The 15485-nt window shown below is 47.9% G+C and overlaps 1 protein-coding gene across 1 annotated transcript in view; it reads left to right on the top strand.

The window, feature by feature from the left end:
- Positions 1-607: 607 nt before the first annotated feature.
- The window catches only part of SPATA4 (spermatogenesis associated 4), a 140078-nt gene continuing 125200 nt past the window's right edge, over positions 608-15485 (top strand). Inside the window, exons 1-2 of the mRNA XM_086963326.1 lie at positions 608-817; positions 8471-8600. Of these exons, the coding sequence (XP_086819452.1) occupies positions 699-817; positions 8471-8600 (249 nt within the window). The 5' untranslated portion in view covers positions 608-698. The remainder of the gene's footprint in view (positions 818-8470; positions 8601-15485) is intronic.

Genomic DNA, 15485 nt, shown 5'->3' with positions numbered 1-15485 from the left:
ATTACACTGAAATTTGAAAATGTCACACATAAGCAATCTAAAAACCTTGGCAGCTATGGTACAGGTTGGGGCAAAAATGCCTCTTAGATACTTCTGGCCAGAGGCCCCGCCCCTTCCTCAGGCGGTGAGATCATCTTAGAAGTTGGCAGGTCTAACATTGCCATTTACAACGCTAATAGCTCTAAATCACACACACCCTAGACCTATTGCATTGCAAATGGTAGTTTTACTTGTTAGGCTTGTGCCGTGCTGGTCCTCAAAGTACATCTCACGAAGCTGTAAAGTGGGCGCTTATAGTGAAGGGCTGGTCAGATTCGAAGCGGACCCAATGCAGCCTTTCAGTCAATGCTTATTCATCGAGAAACCGAAAGAGGACGATAGCTGTTTTAAAGTCCTCAAATCGGACTACCAACCCGAAAATGCGTTGCTCAGAAGGCGTGGTGTCTCGAAAAGGGGCTCTGACGTTCCTATCCTATTTGAAGATACAAAATACTCAGTAAAACAGCACGTACTGGAAACGATATGTGTATGAACTTATTTTGGCCTCTCTGGGCCACCATGCGAGTGCTCACGTTGCTTGCCCAGTGTTGCTGTGGCAACAGTCTCCCAGGAGATGTTAGAAGCCGAGGCGGGTATGTCTGTGTCAGAGACGGCTGAACAAGGATCCCTTGCCGGGGCAAGAAGGACTGCACCTGGATATGGCCATGTCTTCCCCTACCAGCTACCCTCATCCACCGCGCAGGACAGGACTGCCCCGTGAAGTGCTGCGCTGGCTCCAGAGCCTGGACCTGACTTTCCCGGTCAAGAACGTTCGCAGGTAACCGGAGCAAGTAACAGCAAGTGCTCTCTCTAAACCAGAATAAGTTCAATAGTATTCACACAGCGCCAACGTAGGCTTCAGGCAACACCTTTTTAGATATACTATTTGCATAGTAAACGGAATGCATTTACATTGTACTTTTATTGATTTAGTTATGTATCACTTTGTCAAAATGCAGTCAGAAGAACTCCGGATTGAATGTATGCTCCCAGGCATCCTAAAGAGAAACCGTGTTCTACTACTATTGCCACGAATTCAGATGAAGCGGCCATTCAGTTCGTCGCTTAAGTTTTGCTTTGACCAACTTCACTTTTATTTTATGTTTGATAAGAGAACGGGCTCTGTATTCCCGAGGCACGGTAGGTCCACTTTATACTGTCCAGTTGTTTGAATTACGCAGCTATAAAAGGTGCAAACTGTGCAGCATACTTTTCCATTAACGAGAATGTGTTGGCATTATAGGGCAACTAATAATTTTGAAATTTTAATTCAAAGTATTAAATATGGATGCTACTGCTATGTACAATGCAAAGATTGCCTCGGAAAGAACACAATATACGTTCTGCAAGTTCAGTTCAAAGCTGTGCGCAGGTGAGCTTGTATGTGTTAGGAATGCTAATTGTAAACATTGTAAAATACTGCATAATTTTTGTCGTGCGTGGAAGCTTCAGAACTCCATTCCTCTATTACTGCCCTTTCTACCATCAAGAGTAAAATAGCTTGTGTAAAATATATACAATGGCCCTCTAAATAGAAAACCTTAAAAATAAACATTAATTATAATAAACGGTGCATCAGTTTTATTTTACCCATCCAGTGATGCTTTCCTTCACTTTTGGGTTTACTTTGTGTTCATACAAGTTGTGAGGAATTTGATTATTTAGAGTGGGTGAACCCTCGTGTCACAAAATTAACCCAAACTCAAGCCCCTGGTATCTATGGCATAGAGCAGACAGCCTTAACTTAGAACAGTGTGTGAAGTATTTATGCATTACCTAAACAATAATAAAGTCAAAATGCAAAACAATAACAATTCCAAACTGAAGTAGAAAAATAGATTAAAAAATAATATGCAAACTGATAAAAAATATAAGGGGAACCGTAATTAGGAATTTTTAAAGTTTTAACTAGAAATAGCAGCAAGAAAAATTTAAGCTCCACTGATAGTTAATGGTCGTGGTAGACAGAGACCAAGTTGCTATTTCAAGGCGACCACAATGGAGCCCGGGACAGATACACAAGGTGGATTGGTCCCGGTAAAAGTCTGGAAGTCAGAAAGTTCAAATGAGTTTCTAAGTCACACGAGTCTGGAGTAATATTTTTAAAAAGTTTCCCAAACTTTCTTCTGGTCCCCAAACAACCACAGGTGCAACCATTGAAACACCTCACAACCTCAAGGGAGCGAATTTGAGACTCACAGGATGTTAGACAGAGGCCAACATCACGGTCCAATACAGATCCATTTGCCACTGGTTTGCTGGGTCCCTTCAGGAAAAGCCCCCTTGCAATTTGTTGCCCCCTAGCCATACAGGAGTTTCGCCATTTGACCATGGAGTCCACTCTTTGTCTTGGGTACATGTGTGTAGGAAAGTAGGATCTGCTTTCATGTCACCCCACTTTTTACTTGTGTCATTAGGTTTTTCTGACTAGTCTGAGTGGGACCCTGCTAATTAGGACCCCGGTCCCTGGGCTTCTTCCCTAAATTGGATATAAATAAATAAATAAATCTGTATTTGTAAAGCGCAAACTACTCACCCTTAAGAGTCTCAAGGCGCTGGAGGCTGTTGTGGAAATTAAGTGAGCTATTGCGCAGAGTCGCACAGTGCTGAGCTGCCGCCAGAGCCGAGGATCGAACTGTGAGCCCAGTGCTCTGAAGTCAGCTGCCCTGGCCACTGCACCACACCTCTCCACATGGTGAGTACATAAGTACACTCCAGATTGGCTACTGGTGTACCCTGATAAGTCCCTACTACATGGTACTAGGTACCCAGGGAATAGGTACACCAGAGGTCTCCCATGGGATAAAGCATGTATTATGCCACCCATGAGAGACCACTCAAATTGTGACTACGGGCCTGCCATTGCAGCCTGTGTAAGCTGGTGCTAGCACTGCTTACAACAGATTTAAGTTTCCTTATATCTGAGGTCACTGCACTTAAAACCTGTGTCACCTCTAAGGCAGGCCTTTCAGTCCTGAAGGCAGGGTGCTTGTTTCTAAGCGTGAGGGTGCCCCTGCATGTGCAGGACACCCCTACAACCTTCAGAGTCCATTCTGCCGGGTTGTAAGTGTATGAGCCATTACGACTTATAGGGTAAGCCATGCGTCATTACGCGATGACGATCTCTAAACTGGCTGTAACAAACCCTGTCATGTTTGGTATGGTGTGGGAGGTATGATTCCATGCACTGTAAAGCTCCTCCCGGAGGCCCGTCAGTGCTCCCTGTACCAGTCTTCTAGAACCAGACAGCAAGCTAGGGCTGCCGCCGACCAGAGACAAGATTCTGCCCTCCTGCTGCTGAGCCAAGCTCAAGCAGGGGAAGGCAGAACAATAGGTATCGTGTCACAGGGAGGTGTGACTACATCCTAGACAGGGTTTAGTGTATTGGGAATTGTGGGCAGGGCCGTTTCTACCATTAGGTAAGACTAGGCAGCCGCCTAGGGCGGCAATAGGGGGAGGGCGGCAAAAAACATGAGTCAGAAAACTGTAAATGGTGAGCAAAAGGTTAATCTTGCATGCATTGAATTGAAGGCTTAAAATAATTCTTTTGCTTTTCAGGTTCGGGAAATACAGCCGAACTACACAAGAAAAGTAGATTGAAATAACCAATTACTATGCAGCATAGTTTAGGCTAATCCCGACCCTCGGAGCAATGAAAAATAGGCAGCTGGAACATCGGTCAATAGGAAAGTACGGTGCGCCATCAAGTGCACTCTGTCTTCCTGACAGGCCTCTGCTCAACACATTGCTGTATTAGAAACAATGAAACCGCAGTATGGCACAGAAAAATGGTCTGCTTGGTGCCTTTATAAAACAGCGTTTTCCTTTTCAAGTTTGCTACAATTTCCTTATTGTAGTGGTTATCAGCATTAACGGTGCTTTACATTGGATCCTACCTCATGGCACTAAATGTACATATAAGTGCATTCGGGAGGCTCACACCTAATGACATTAATTACCCTTGTGTCAACATGTATTACTGATTGTGATTATATGTTTTGAGGAAAGCCTGCTCTTCTCACAGTTACTTTAGGCTCTCAGTCTCCTGCTCACCTTGCCCCACCACGCTTTCAAAGTGCCTTGTTGAATTAAATCCCCTTCCTAGTCACAATCTAATGGAGGTAGGGAATGTTCCAAATGGTGCCTTCAGAGTGACGAAGAAAGGGAACTTTGCTAAAAGTTTGGAGAGAGCATTTTTACTAGCTTCATTCTTTCTGTCATATGATATGTTTTCGACAATTCTTCTCTTTCACCTCAGGCCACTTGACATCTGTGTTTGGTATGTGTTCCCTAAAATCTATATCTTGTACTTCTTCTATCCTCAATAACATAAAGGTGAATTTATCTGTATTGTGGGGTAATGGAACTAAACTAACGTGTTATCGTTATGTCCCTAGCCCTCATCTCATTCATTACTAATGAGGTGAATCCCACCTTGAGGCTGGAAAATCTAGAAGCATGGCGAAAAAGCAAGGTGCACCTATCCAACAGACATACATTTACAGTCATTACCAGCATCCTCTTGTTTTTTCACCCTGCTTGTCTGAGATGGGGTGTTTATAAACTATGAGCTTCTCAACAAGCTCTGTCGTGTATTTCTATATCCCTATATAGGTTCTGCACATTTGAATAACCTACACTATAGCTTTGGTGTCAGACTGATTCTGTACACCCCTATTGGGTATGCTAACCTATTCACCTTTTACCAGCTAGCTCACAGTGCCACTAGAAACTCCTTCGAACAAGGAGGGAATAGTTTCTGGCAACTTTTGAACATGAACAGCCCTGATCCCTCAGAATCGTGGAAACAATGTACTACTTTTCGCTCAGTCACTCGTGCTCACTTATTTGGTTCTAAGAGAGTTAAGATGAAACAGTTGGGCGTGTTACAAAAAGTATTTATTGCATAGGTGTTCTTCTAGTGTAAATGATATGCGCTGTAACAACCATTAAACAGTAACAGAGATATATGATTAGCAGCACTACAAGAATGAAGAAATAGTAAAGCTCTATCATTGAGCAATAATCTTGAATACATACATAGATATAAAACACATGATAAAAATGTGTACTCCTAGGATGCGTCCCTAACTAGATGTACCTAAAATGTACCTAACATCTATGTAGGTGTTGTGTAGGTCCCTCTAGGTTCTAGTCAACCCCGTTACCTTAAGAATGAGAGAATGTGGGACCCCGTCCTCGAGTTGGACACCCTGCAAGGAATGTTTAGACCACTGGTAGCTGGAGCTTCGGCATGCAGGAATAACAGCGTCTCTGGTCAGTGTGTCAGCCAGGAAGTCACGGTCTCCTCTAACTTACTTGGGCAGGATGTGGTATATTTCTACCCCAAGAGTGTCCAATGTTTCTATGTGTGGTTACTGCTGACATTTTGTCGGACGGAGGAAGACGTAAGAGATGAACCTTGTTCATAGATAATGGTTCATGCATAATTTATGAGCCCTATTGGAGATGTATGCTGAAGACTTGTGTTAGGGAAAACCCCTCCTTCTGTATCCTGGGCTGAAGCTAGATATGGTTAATTTCTAAGAACTCGTTATTGCTTAGTGTAGGGGGCTATTGTAGGTGAAGGAACTACCTATATTAGGGTTGCATGATTCATGTCTATATTAGGATAGCTTGAATCATGCCTATATAAGGGCAATGCGATTTATGTCTATATTAGGGCAAGTTATGATTATGCCTATATTAGGACACCTATATGACATATATAACAGCTCGGATCTCTATTATTGAGACCATTGGTTCCCTGGTGCTGTGCAGATGGGGTGGTGTTCGCAGCCTTTAGTAGATGCAAGCGGAGAAATGTTGATGGGAGACTTGCCTTGCCAGGAGCTGGGGAAGTTGTACCAGTCTGTCATTGTTGACGGGATGTTTCCAATGTGGCTGTTCTCCTTGTTTGGCCAGTCTCAACTCTGTACTCTCCAGTGAGTCCTGTGCCTCCACATGCTTCTTGGAGCTCCTCAAGGTGCTGTAGCAGTATTGGCTGCCTTGCAGGATCATGGCCATTGGTCATGCGTGTGCATGGCAGCTGACGTTCTACGGCTGCCCGTACGCCTGCCTACTGTTTAGGCAGCATCATTTTCTGTATGCTGGCTTGGGACCACAGTGGTTACTGTGTGTGTTGTGGATTTCTCTGCTTTGTTACTTGCAGGATTGGTTGCTTTGCATGTGTTGTTTCTAAAGTCTACAATGGGATAATGGTATTTTTCATTAGTGATGATTGGATGAGTGGGAATGTTGTAGAGGTAATGTGTTCAGGTAATCATCTCTATCCTTAGACCTACTTGTCCTCATCCTAATCATAACATCACTCCTGCCCTCAGCTTGGATTGCCTGGCCTTCATTAGAGTTAGGTATGTAAGGAAAATGCTGGGAATGGCTACCTATTTTTTTGCTCTGAAGGGTGGATCTGGCTTGCATTTTCAACATGCTTCTGAATTTTCCCATCTTGAGTTGGGACTCACCTCTCAAGTAATAACTGGGGCAAGGAGGACTAAGATTAATCGAGATTATCAGTAAACAATTCATACTCACTCACACACTAACCTATCCTCTCAATCGTTGCTTCATGTGCTCATATACAGGATGGTAGAAAAGGGGGTGGTGATGGACGGAGCATCTGAATCAATCAAACACTCACACCAAGTCAAAAGATCTGGGTTTAATCCATCACCGTTCTTTAGCCCACTCTGCCACCCCAGTTAAGACATGGCTATATGCAAATCAGTCTGACCCTGTGCCTCATGGGAACAGTCCAGCCCGAACTGCCAAGCCATGTCTTCCCTGGACCGGAAACAAGCTTCCGAGGACCGGTTTCTGGCACTCCAGCCGTCTTCAGCCCGGCTTGCTTGAATCCAGTGGCAAAGTGAGCAAGGGACTCACGTCTGAGCATACCCTGCCACACTTATGGCGGCCAAAAGTGGTACAAAAGGGGGTGGTGATGGACGGAGCATCTGAATCAATCAAACACTCACACCCAGTCAAAAGATCTGGGTTTAATCCATCACCGTTCTTTAGCCCACTCTGCCACCCCAGTTCAGACATGGCTATATGCAAACCAGTCTGACCCTGTGCCTCATGGGAACAGTCCAGCCCGAACTGGCAAGCCATGTCCTTTTGGACCGGAAACAAGCTTCTGAGGACCGGTTTCTGACACTCCAGCAGTCTTCAGCCCGGATTGCTTGAATCCAGTGGCAAAGTGAGCAAGGGACTCACGTCTGAGCATGCCCTGCCACACTTATGGCGGCCAAAAGCGGTACAAAAGGGGGTGGTGATGGACGGAGCATCTGAATCAATCAAACACTCACACCCAGTCAAAATATCTGGGTTTAATCCATCACCGTTCTTTAGCCCACTCTGCCACCCCAGTTCAGACATGGCTATATGCTAATCAGTCTGACCCTGTGCCTCATGGGAACAGTCCAGCCCGAACTGCCAAGCCATGTCTTCCCTGGACCAGAAACAAGCTTCCGAGGACCGGTTTCTGGCATTCCAGCCATCTGATTTGCATATAGCCATGTCTGAACTGGGGTGGCAGAGTGGGCTAAAGAACGGTGATGGATTAAATCCAGATCTTTTGACTGGGTGTGAGTGTTTGATTGATTCAGATGCTCCGTCCATCACCACCCCCTTTTGTACCGCTTTTGGCCGCCATAAGTGTGGCAGAGTATGCTCAGACGTGAGTCCCTTGCTCACTTTGCCACTGAAATCAAGCAAGCCGGGCTGAAGACGGCTGATTTGTTCTGTAAGAGTTTCTGTTTTGAAAAACAGTGCATTCTAAATGGATTAGGAAATGTTACATTTTTCTTGATTACAAAACCCAGCATTTTTTAAAGATTAACTCTATTTTCCTATTTTGAATCCTTCTTTAAATATTACATAAGCTCCAATGGTCCCCAAAGGAGATAGATTGCATAAAAGTCCGCGACAAACCTCTGACTAGCTGTATTTGTGATTTCTTCTCTGCACAAAGAAAAAACATCTGCTACCTGTTTTAAGGGAAGCTGGTTTCTCCCAGGTGAGACCAGCCATGCTTTATTTACAAACATTGGGAAACATATGCATCACATTCTCCATGGCAAACTTTCTAGTGGCAGCTGTTAGATCAAGAAGATGCAAGAACCTGTCAATCCCGTGTGTATAAACTGGTTTTATCGATTCTTAAACTGTTTTTACTGTAACATTATGTCAAATGAACTCGATTGCATTGAAACTGTTTAATTCTATTTTACTTGTATATAATATTGTTTTTATGCCCTTTGTATGATTTTAACCGAATCGAATAAAGTTAATTTGACTAACTGACTGACTGACTAGCTGTATTCATATTTTCTGCACTGCAAGCTGCAATTAGAAAGCATACAAGATTGGATATTGTTGCTTATGCATTCTGTGTTTTTTTTTTATGTAGAGATTTTTCTAATGGCTTACTCATTGCTGAAATTTTCTTCTGGTACTTTCAAGACGACATTCAGATGCATTCATACGAAAATGGCAACTCGATAGAGAATAAGCTGAGCAACTGGTCACAGTTGGAAAGAGTGAGTATTCAGTCCAGAAAACAATTTATTTTAAAAAACTGAGCACAATTTGCTATTTCTACGTTTTCCAACATGTCAAATATGTAACGATTTTTAGGTGTTGCATAAGCAGAGGTTGCGCTGTCTCTTCGAGAGTGTGACATGCTATATTCAGTATAGGTGCATGTAGCTCCACCTACTTTCCGCCCATCTTTTAATTGGCTCCTGTCACTGTCCTTTGTAAATGGTGGCTTTTCATAGGTCATTAGGCGTAGTAGTCCCTCCTTAGTACCGCCCTGTCTCTTCTTGTACCCTCCCATGAGGATATCCGTTACATGTGTTGTTACTCAGACCGTTTTAATTACAGCCTCCGAGCACTATTTTGTTAAATGCACACTCTCCACTTACACTTTTACATTACTTGCTTTAAACGATCGGCGCCTTTGACGAAACATGGCGATCAAGCGCTATTCTGTGCTCCTGTGGCCTGGTCGTCCCCACGCTCCTCCTGCTGCGATCTCCTTTGCCTGCCTTCTGCCGGGCGACCCAGCCGCCGCTGAGCCGCCGGCCCACACCAGAGCACCAGAGTTTCCCGCCGCTGCCTCCCTGCGGCCCCGCCCCCGACAGCCCATTCGCCGACCCGCCGCCGACCCTCCTCCCGGCTGCCCTCTTATGTCACCCCCGCGCCCGCGCAGCGGGCGCGCCGATTGTGCGCCGAAGGCGCGCCAAAGGCAAGCCCGTCTGCGCCCGTCTGCGCCCGTCTGCGCCCGTCTGCGCCCGTCCGCGCCTGGACCGCGCCCAGCGCCAGTACCCCTGGCCCCCACCGCCGATGCAAGACTACCCGACAGACCTACGACGCCGCTACTCTCAACGCACTCAGTGCCGGCCGGAACCCTGCCTGCTACCGAGCAACCCCGAGACGCACCCACGGACCCTTCACCTGCCAAGCCTGTCGATTCACCTGCCACCGGACCTGCACCACCCCCGCCAAGTCGAGCACCAGCAGCAACCACCTGAAGTGCATCCTGCTCAACACCCGCTCCGTCCACAGACACGCCGTGGAACTCTGGGACCTGCTTGACGCGACAGCACCGGACGTCGGCTTCCTCACCGAAACCTGGATGAACGCCTCCTCAGCGCCCGACATCGCCATAGCCATCCCGGACGGATACAAGATCACCCGGAAGGACCGCGTCAACCAGACGGGAGGAGGCATCGCCATCGTACACAAGAACACCATCCGCATCTCGACTAACTCCGACGACACCTTCACCACTGCCGAACACCTGCACTTCCAGATACACACTGACCCCAAGACCACCCTCCGAGGCACCCTCATCTACCGACCACCGGGACCACGCACACAATTCAGCGAAGACATCGCAGACTTCATCAGCCTGCACGCCCTTCCCTCCGCCGACTACATCCGCCTAGGGGACCTCAACTTCCACCTGGAGAACAACGACAGAAACACCACCGCCCTGCTAGACAACCTCACCAACCTCGGACTCAAGCAACTGGTGAACACCCCCGGCCACACGCTTGACCCCGTCTTCTCATCCAGCAAGCACATCTCCTTCAGCCACGCCACCGGACTCCACTGGACCGACCACAGCTGCGTCCACTTCAGCTTCAGAAGAACTACGACCCACCACCACCCGCAACAGGTTCCCCGCCGAAGCTGGAGCAAGATCACCGCCGAACAGCTCACCGCCTCCCTCAACCAGAACACTCCCACCAGTACAACGGACCCCAACGAAGCAGCCAGCAACCTCAACAAGTGGCTGACCGCCTGCGCTGATTACCTCGCACCACTAAAGAACCCTCCAAGCAGACCCGGCAGCAAGAAAACCCCCTGGTTCACCGACAAACTCAAGGAATCCAAGAAGAACTGGCGCACCTTCGAGAAAGCCTGGCGGCTCAACCAGACCACAGACAACAGGACCGCCCTCAAGCACGCCACCCGCAAACACCATCAGCTAATCCACGCCACCAAGAAGACGGCACTCAAAGAACGACTGGACAACAATGCCCACGACAGCAAGGAACTCTTCAGCATCGTCAAAGAGTTCTCCAACCCCAGCGCCGGAAACAACGAAATCACTTCCTCGCAAGACCTCTGCAACTCACTCGCCTCGTTCTTCCACCGCAAGATCACCGACATACACAACAGCTTCGACGCACAGACCACGCACCCTACCACCGAACCAACGCCCGCCACCACCACCCTCTGCAACTGGACCCCGATCAGCACCGAAGACACCACCTGCACGATGAACTCCATCCACTCTGGATCACCAACCGACCCATGCCCACACCACGTCTTCAACAAAGCCGACGCCATCATCGCACCCCATCTCCGAGACATCATCAACGTCTCCTTCCACACCGCCACCTTCCCGGAGAGCTGGAAGCACGCCGAGCTGACCGCCCTCCTGAAGAAACCAACGGCGGACCCCACCGACCTCAAGAACTACCGTCCCATCTCGCTCCTTCCTTTTCCGGCCAAAGTCATCGAGAAGACTGTCAACAGACAGCTTGCCGCCTTCCTCGAGACGAACGGATCCCTCGACCCCTCGCAGTCCGGGTTCCGGGCCAACCACAGCACCGAGACCTCCCTAATCGCAGCCACCGACGACTTCAGAACCCTGATCGACAACGGGGAAACAGAGGCCCTCATTCTCCTGGACCTCTCTGCGGCGTTCGACACTGTCTGCCACCGCACCCTAGTGAAGCGCCTCAGCAACATCGGAATCCGAGAGAAAGTGGATCATCTCGTTCCTCGCCGGAAGAACCCAGAGAGTCTGCCTCCCTCCGTTCAGATCCAAGGCCACCGAAGTCATCTGCTGCGTACCACAAGGATCTTCACTCAGTCCAACCCTCTTCAACGTCTACATGAGCCCCCTCGCAGCCATCGCACGCCAACACAACCTCAACATCATCACCTACGCCGACGACACCCAGCTGATCCTTTCCCTCACCAACGACCCCACCACCGCCAGAGCCAACCTACACGAAGGGATGAAAGACGTCGCCGACTGGATGAGGAACAGCCGCCTTAAACTGAACTCAGACAAAACGGAAGTCCTCATCCTGGGATCTTCACCCTCCGCCTGGGACAGAACGGAAGTCCTCATCCTGGGATCTTCACCCTCCGCCTGGGACGACTCCTGGTGGCCACCGGCCCTGGGCACCGCTCCCAAACCAACGGACCACGCACGCAACCTGGGCTTCATCCTGGACTCCTCCCTGTCGATGACCAGACAAGTCAAAGCCGTCTCATCTTCATGCTTCAACTCCCTGCGCATGCTCCGCAAGATCTTCAGATGGATCCCCACTGAAACCAGGAAGACCGTCACCCAGGCACTCGTCACCAGCCAACTGGACTACGGGAACACCCTCTACGCCGGAACCACAGCCAAACTTCAAAAAAGGCTCCAACGCATCCAGAACTCCTCCGCACGACTCATCCTGGACATCCCCGACACAGCCACATCACCGGACACCTGAGAGACCCGCGCTGGCTCCCCGTCAGCAAGAGAATCACGTTCAGACTCCTCACCCACGCACTCAAGGCTCTCCACGACCTGGGCCCCAAGTACCTCAACGACCGCCTGACCTTCTACACGCCCACCCGCCAGCTACGATCAACCAGCCACGCCCTCGCCACCGTACCAAGCATCCGCAGAGCCACCGCCGGAGGAAGATCCTTCTCCTACCTGGCAGCCAAGACTTGGAACTCCCTCCCCACCCACCTTAGGCGAACCCAAGACCATCTCTCCTTCAGGAAGCAGCTCAAGACCTGGCTGTTCGAGCAATAACATACCCCTCTCCCCCAGCGCCTTGAGACCCTCCCGGGTGAGTAGCGCGCTTTACAAATGCCGTGATTGATTGATTGATTGATTCTTTTTTCTAATTTGCAGCTATTACAACCCTCCTGCTTACCAATCCCGGCCTACCCCGCTCTTTTCTTTCGTTTTATTTGCAGCCATTACAACACTTGCGCATACCAATCCTCCTTATTTTCGAGGCTAAAGCCCGGCACCAATAATAAACACCGAGATTTCTCTTTTAAAAATATTCTCTTCCTGCTTTACGGCTGGCCGCCACGCTACGTGCAGATAAGTTGCTTTATCTTAAAGCAACCACACTGTCCTCTGTCCCACGAGAAGCCAGCGTCCTCATGTGGTTGGTGGGACAGGAAGTCCGTTAAAACCAGGTTGAACACAACAAAGATCACACATCTCACAATGCGGAGCTTCCATAGCTCTGGAAGGGCACAGGTCATCTTTGCATTAGCTCATGCGCACGCTCACATGGGCCATTCCTAAAACTTTAGGCTCACAGGAAGGAGATGTGGCTTTGAGCAGTTCTGACTTATGCAGCCCCCCTCCCTCACATACTACTGCTTTATGAAATGTCTCTGAACTTGGAGGTCACAGCTTGACTCGAGGTAAAGAGCTCCAAGACATGATGGCAAAGAAGTGCTGCAAACACTGCTTTTATCGTGATTATTGCTTTATTGTTTACCAGTCAGCGCAGTGCTCTCTTTCTAAACACTGCTGTGGAAATGGGCGGGTGCATACATGCCAACATTTCAGGAGAGCAAAGTGGGAGATTAAAAAAAAAAACCGGGAGAGTGGGACTTTGGATTGGGTTACTGGCATGTATGGGCTGTGGAAGTGGCTGCTGCAGGATCGGACATTTAAAACGCAAATGCACGTTTTTTTCATACCTTTCAGAAGCATGGAGCATAATGGCAGGCAGAGAGGGTGATGCAAGGGTTGGGCACTGGCCTGGCAGGTTGTTGGTAGTGCATGCACCCCCCACCCCCCTGTGGCAGCCCGGGCTAAAACAGCCCCCCCTCCCCCACCCCACCCACTACTTCGCAGGTCTTTAAAAGACGATTCCCTTGTTAATTACGCTTTGTTGGTTTTCACCCCTTCGAGAGCCCCTGCATCTCCACTCTTTGCTGGAAGAATTAGCACTTTACACAATACCAAACCCTGTCAGCTGAAACCCCAGAGGAATCGGGTTTTTGCTTGTAGGAATCGGGAGGCGGGAGACTAGCCTTCAAATCGGTAGTCTCACGCCTGAATCGGGAGGGTTGGCATGTCTGCGGGTGTTCGCCTGTAGTTCTGTTTTATTGGGACAGGCCAGACATAAAAGTAAGGCTAAAGGTTTTAGTCCTACTTTTATGTCTGGTCTGTCCCAGTCAATGTTTTGGCATTGTTCTGTGCCTTCGAAATAGTAGAGGCCAAGTGCTCCGCACGCGCAGCTATACAAAGTGCATGGTAGTTCCTTTTTGCCACCTTATAGGCTAATTTTGTATCTGGGGTATAGTTCTTTCTCCAGCGTCTCTCAGACGCTTTGCATTTACTTTTCTCCGCTTTTAAACTCTCAGAAAACCAAGAGGCCGGTGGTCGGTGATTGTTCACCTTCTTAGCTGAAAACAGAAGACAAACATCAATGGAATTGAGTATCCAATTTTGTATGGCGTCCGCGTCTGTTACCGAAATTGGGCAGGGGAATGGGTGTACTCGCAGATATAATCTTATTACAGGTTTCAATATTTAGTTTTCCCTAGTTTCTTGAATTAGGCTTATAGCCAGACACATTGGGAACTGGGCTCGAGTAGATTTTATTGATTCAGGAGCCCACCAGGAAATGATCAGACCAGAGAACTGGAAATGCTGGGAGACAGCTGATGTTGGAAAGATTAGAGAAGATATGGTCTAATAAATGTCCAGCAGCATGAGTGGAACCCAAATTACACAGCAGAATATTCATAGCTGCTAGATTTAAGATGAGTGCAGCACTAGTGGCACATGCTGGGTCATCCAAGTGTAGATTGAGATCACCTAAAATGGTGAAAATAGCAGCGTCTAGGAGATAGGGAGCAACTAGATCAGGGAAGGAGTCCGCCGATACCACAGTAGGCCCCGGGGGCCTAAAAGCAAGATGGCAGAATCTTTCTTCCCCTGTGCCGACCCTGTGCGCCCATCCCAGAAGTGTGACCATGGAAATTAACAACCACTCATCTGGGGTCACTCTAAAGCAGTTCTGATACCTCCTCTCCCACTGGGATTGGTTCCTGCCTTACTGGGGGCTGCCTTATTTGGGGGAAAATGCAAGGGTATGCCTAGGTGTCAGCAAACATTTGCCTGAGTCAGGGTAGGGTAGGCCTCTTTCTTGTTAATCAAGTTCCTGGGCACAGCCCAGTGACTTTTCCAGCAAGGGAACAACAACACCTCCCTTCACTCAAGGCTTTTTTTTCAGCTCTGGTAGTAGTTTCTACACCTCATTAAGGGAGCTATTAAGCAGCCAGGCGAAAGTTGGAGCTCATGCAAGTGGGTCGCCTGGGGCTTTAGGCAGGGAAATCTACCTTTCTAAATGAACCTTTCCTTAATACTTCTTACAAATCGGATTTTACCATTAAATTGGATTTTGAATAACTATTAAAGAGTCTTTGAATCATATTTCTTACTGTTTCCTAACCAACATTTAGCATTATTAAATGTAATATTGTTTTCCTGTAGAATGGCCAGCCTTGCTACAGTGAAGTAGCTTATTTTTTTTCACTGCAGGGACACATTTAACATTGCTTTTTATATATCCTACTTTTAAATACCATGCACCTTGCCTTAAAGGCAGTTACGCTGTTTTAAGTAGGACTTTAAATATTTAAAAGGAAGGTTTTGAAAAGTCAAAAGGTGTTACTTTGACAGGTCGAATTTGCAGTTTATAACTGCAATAGCCAGTCTACAAATGGTTGGTCTGCAGTCATCGTTGCACTGCTACAAGTGTGGATGGCACAATAGGTGCTGCAGTCTACTAGTGATATTTAACTTAGAAGACATGGGTACACATTGTACCATATACTAGGCACTTTTAGCTAAGTTAAAT

The sequence above is a fragment of the Lissotriton vulgaris genome, chromosome 3_1 (assembly GCF_964263255.1).
Source record: "Lissotriton vulgaris chromosome 3_1, aLisVul1.2, whole genome shotgun sequence".
NCBI lineage: Eukaryota > Metazoa > Chordata > Amphibia > Caudata > Salamandridae > Lissotriton > Lissotriton vulgaris.
The sequence above is the reverse complement of the archived record's forward strand: the minus strand, read 5'-3'. Positions and strand labels throughout refer to the sequence as shown.